The 4,137-nt window shown below is 33.8% G+C and overlaps 1 protein-coding gene across 1 annotated transcript; it reads left to right on the forward strand.

Moving 5' to 3' along the window:
- The first annotated feature begins 3,183 nt into the window (after positions 1 to 3,183).
- Positions 3,184 to 4,137, forward strand: LOC140808978 (uncharacterized). Its single transcript, XM_073166402.1, has one exon. It carries the CDS (start codon positions 3,184 to 3,186, stop codon positions 4,135 to 4,137), a length of 954 nt encoding a protein of 317 aa, XP_073022503.1.

Consider the following 4,137-nt stretch of genomic DNA (forward strand, 5'->3'; position numbering starts at 1 on the left):
GAAAAATGACATATCAGAGTACGCAACGAAAGCGTGATCGAGTGCAATATTTAAGCCAAGCGAATTAAGTATGAAGCGAATGAGGGAGCTAAAATAATCAAGACTAGGCAAATTGCGAAGACGAAATTTTATTTAAGAGGGCATAATTATTAACGCCTGAAAATCAGTCTACAAAGGCTGCATGCATGAAAATTATTAAATTGCTAAAATTTTATAGTTAAATGATTTTGGACGCATGAATGATATATTTTAAGTGACTAAATGATTAATTATGTAATTTTGTTCGATTTCATAATTGAAAGATTTTCAGGCGATTATCAATGGTTGGCTGAGGACAGAGGACCGGAGACGATTAAGATGTTAAAAATTTATTTTTTGCTAAGAAAATATTTATTTTAAATAATTTAAAATTTTAATATTTTAATGTCAAATTTAAATTAATAAATGTGAGCAAGGAAATTATGTATTTTTTAAGGGATTTTTTCGGAATTAAATATTTCTAAATCTTTTACTTTGAAGCCTAATAATTATATTAATCTTAATGGGCCTAATTATTAATTACAAATTAGGGTTAACTAAGCTCATTAATTAAATACTTAAAAGCCTTTTTGTTTTTTAAATAAGACCTAAAACTTAAACACACACACACCCCTAAACACTCACACACACACACACACAAAATTACGTGAAGTGGAGTAGCGAACGAATCAAAGAAAGCAAGAACAACGGCCAAAACTTGGAGTCTAGGCAAGGGAATTCCGATTTTTTTCTCCTTCCTTCTTCGACTTTCTTCCTCGTTCTTCCTTCTAACAACGATCACTTGATGCCTTTGCATACCAAAGTGGATTTTTGGTGGGGTTTTGACAAGAAAAAATGTAGAAAAAAATATAAATCATCCTTTGTTCGTCACCGACGTTCCACCACTACAGTATTCATATTTCGAGCATCATCGACGTTCCACCACTTCTTTTTGTGCCATTCAAATCATATTATATGTGTTTAATCATGTTTGCATGAAAAATATGAAAACCTCATTTTCTTTTCCTTTTTATGACTTGTACATCTTAAAACTTTGATTTTAACGCATTGAAACTCATGCTTATGAAGCACAAAGGGGCTGCCATGATAGGGTTATGGGAAGGGATAATTTTCCACATGTTTAAGGGTCCATAGATGCGTGTTTAAGGGCTGGAAAATATGAATGTAAGAGCTGAACGAAAATTGGGTTTTTAGGAACTAGGGTTTGCGTTTTTGGTCCTAGGAAGAAGGAGGCTGTTAGTTACTATAAGGGCATGTTTATGGGTCCTAATAGGGTCTAGTCATGGTCCTAGATGGGTTATTCAAGGGCTAGAAAGGGAGGATAAAGGTTGTACGTCGCTTTGGATCGTTTAAGGCTTGTAGGGGCACATGTTTAAGGTTGTAAGTGCTAGGGCTGTAGAGGATGGTCCAGTAGAGTTTTAAGAGTTCACTCTAGGTCCTAGGATATATGGATAAATGGGGACTGGACATGATGGTTAAGTGATAGGCTCGATGAATTGAAAGTTGGCTTGGGCTAGGGTTTGATCAATTGTGCAGAAAATTCAGTAGGCATTCTAAGCTATTACGAGGGTCTTAAATGGTTAGATTTGGGCATAAGTTATTGTTAGGTGTTAATAAGCTATGATTCAATTTTGGTAAAGATTTGTTAAGTTTTGAGTCGATTCGGGTTAAAATTGGGGCATACGGTTAAGTTTTAAAATGAATTGGGAAATTAGTTGAGGAGCTTAATTTATGTCTAAGAAATGTTTATGGGTGTATTTAATGTTTCATGTTAATTTTAAGTATGAAAAGTTTAGGTTTAAAATTTGGGAAGAAAATATTAAGTTTCGAATTTATTCGGGTTAAAAACGCTTCATGGTTTAGTCATTAAGTTATTAAATCGAAAAACCCGGGTTTATGTCTAAGAAAAATACTAGAAGTCAAATTTAAGCTTATATGATACTACGAGATAGGCTCGAGCCAATAAAGGTAAGAAAAAGTCAAAATCGAGAATTTTGGAGTCCATGAGCAAAACAGTCATTTTATAACTGGTAGTACAAAAAGGGTTTACTGTGTCCCGAAGAATCATAACGCATGTTAAATGATATTTTAAACGTTTATGATGAAAATATGCGATTTTACGATTTACGATAAAGCTGTGTAATTTTTACTGTTAAAATTGTATTTTTCGAATGTGGAAAGGAAGCAATGTTTTATGATTAAAAAGAAAAAGAAAAATATTATGAAGAATGTGAATTGACTGTGACAAAAAAGATATGATATATGATTTTTGGGAATATCGTGAGGAAGAAGGCTCCAGAAGGAGCCCGTTTACGGGAGAAAGCCCAGAGGGAGCCCAATTATCGTATTTCCATTTTACGTCGATGCCTATTGCTCATCCTCATGCGCAATGGTGAGCTAAGATTGATCAGTCGACCAAATGATACAACTAGTTACTTTCAAGGATCAAATTTCACCCAAAACGATAAATGATAGAAAGCTTTATGATTTGACAATTTATGATTAAATTATGTTTACAAATTTATGCTAGATTTTGAGTAAAAGTATGATTTTTAATACATGTTTTTATATATGTATTATTTGTTACTCATGTTTAGAACATGTTGAGTCATTAAACTCATTAGGTTTGAATGTTACAGGTGAGATTGAGATTGAGGGAGACGCTGACGTTTGAGTGGATCGAGTCCGACAATACACTCTCGAGGGACATTATTTTCCGCATTAACTTGATAGTTAAAATTTTGAAATAAAGATTTTGAGAATGATTTATTTAGAGATTTTTATACTTTATTTTGAAGTTTAGTTTTGATCAGAGGCGGATTTATGTTAGGACACACGTGGGCCACGGCCCCCCCTAAAATTTAATTTTTTTAGTTTATATTAATTTTTGAAAACTTGAGTGTGTGTATATATATAAGTGGCCCCACCACAATAAATTGAAAGAACATATATCTCCATAGCAAGTCAGAAGTTTCTGCACGCATAAATCCGAGACATTGTTTATGTCACGCAGATGACATTGCTTATTTGATTTTTATTAATGAACTCGAGACAGGGCGTGGACTTAATCAGATATGTAATTTACAACGAGCAGCTGATACGCGTTGGAGTTCTCATTTTAGATCATTATCGAGCTTGATCAAGATGTTTAGTGCAGCATGTACTGTATTGCTCAAAGTTATGGAAGATGGACTTCCTTCCCAAAGAGCAGAAGCAACGTCTGTTTATGATGAAATGAATTCATTTGATTTTGTATTCATATTGCATCTAATGAACGAGATTATGGAGATCACAGATGTGCTTTGTCAGACATTGCAAAGTAAGTCTCAAGATATTTTGAATGCAATGGAGCTAGTTTCATCTACAAAAAAATTAATTCAAGAGCTAAGGGATGACAAATGGGATGATTTGCTTGAAAAAGTGAAGTCCTTTTGTGTGGCTCGTAACATTGATGTTCCTGATTTTAGTGCTCAGTATGTTGATAGGCGAGGTCGAGCTCGTCGTCATCAAGACAGATTCACCATTGAGCATCATTATAAGGTAAACTTTTTTTATGCCACTATAAATTCACAACTGCAAGAAATTAATGTGTGTTTTAGTGAAGATGCGATGGAGTTACTCATGCTTAGTTCTGCTTTAAATCCTCAAAATGCAAGTGATTCATTGAGATATATGGATATATGCAAATTGGTTGAAAAGTTTTATTCACAAGATTTTACTAGTGAAGAAAAAGAACGGTTAGAGATGCAGTTGAAGCACTATGAGCATAATGTAGTTAAAGGGTCACACTACAAAAGTCTTTCAACTATTTCTGAGTTGTGTCAATGGTTGGTGAAGACTAAAAAAGCTGCTACATATGACCTTGTTTTTAGAGTGATCGTGCTTGTGCTGACTCTTCCAGTTTCTACCGCTACTATAGAACGGTCATTCTCAGCTATGAATATCGTCAAAACTAGGTTTCGGAGCAAAATGGAAGATGATTTTCTCTCGGATGTATTGATGATATTTATTGAAAGAGAAATTGTTAAAAATATTTGTATAGATACCATTATTGAAGACTTTGAAAATTTGAAGGAACGTCGAATTCCTTTTAGTTAG

The sequence above is a fragment of the Primulina eburnea genome, chromosome 1 (assembly GCF_022965805.1).
Source record: "Primulina eburnea isolate SZY01 chromosome 1, ASM2296580v1, whole genome shotgun sequence".
Lineage (NCBI taxonomy): Eukaryota > Viridiplantae > Streptophyta > Magnoliopsida > Lamiales > Gesneriaceae > Primulina > Primulina eburnea.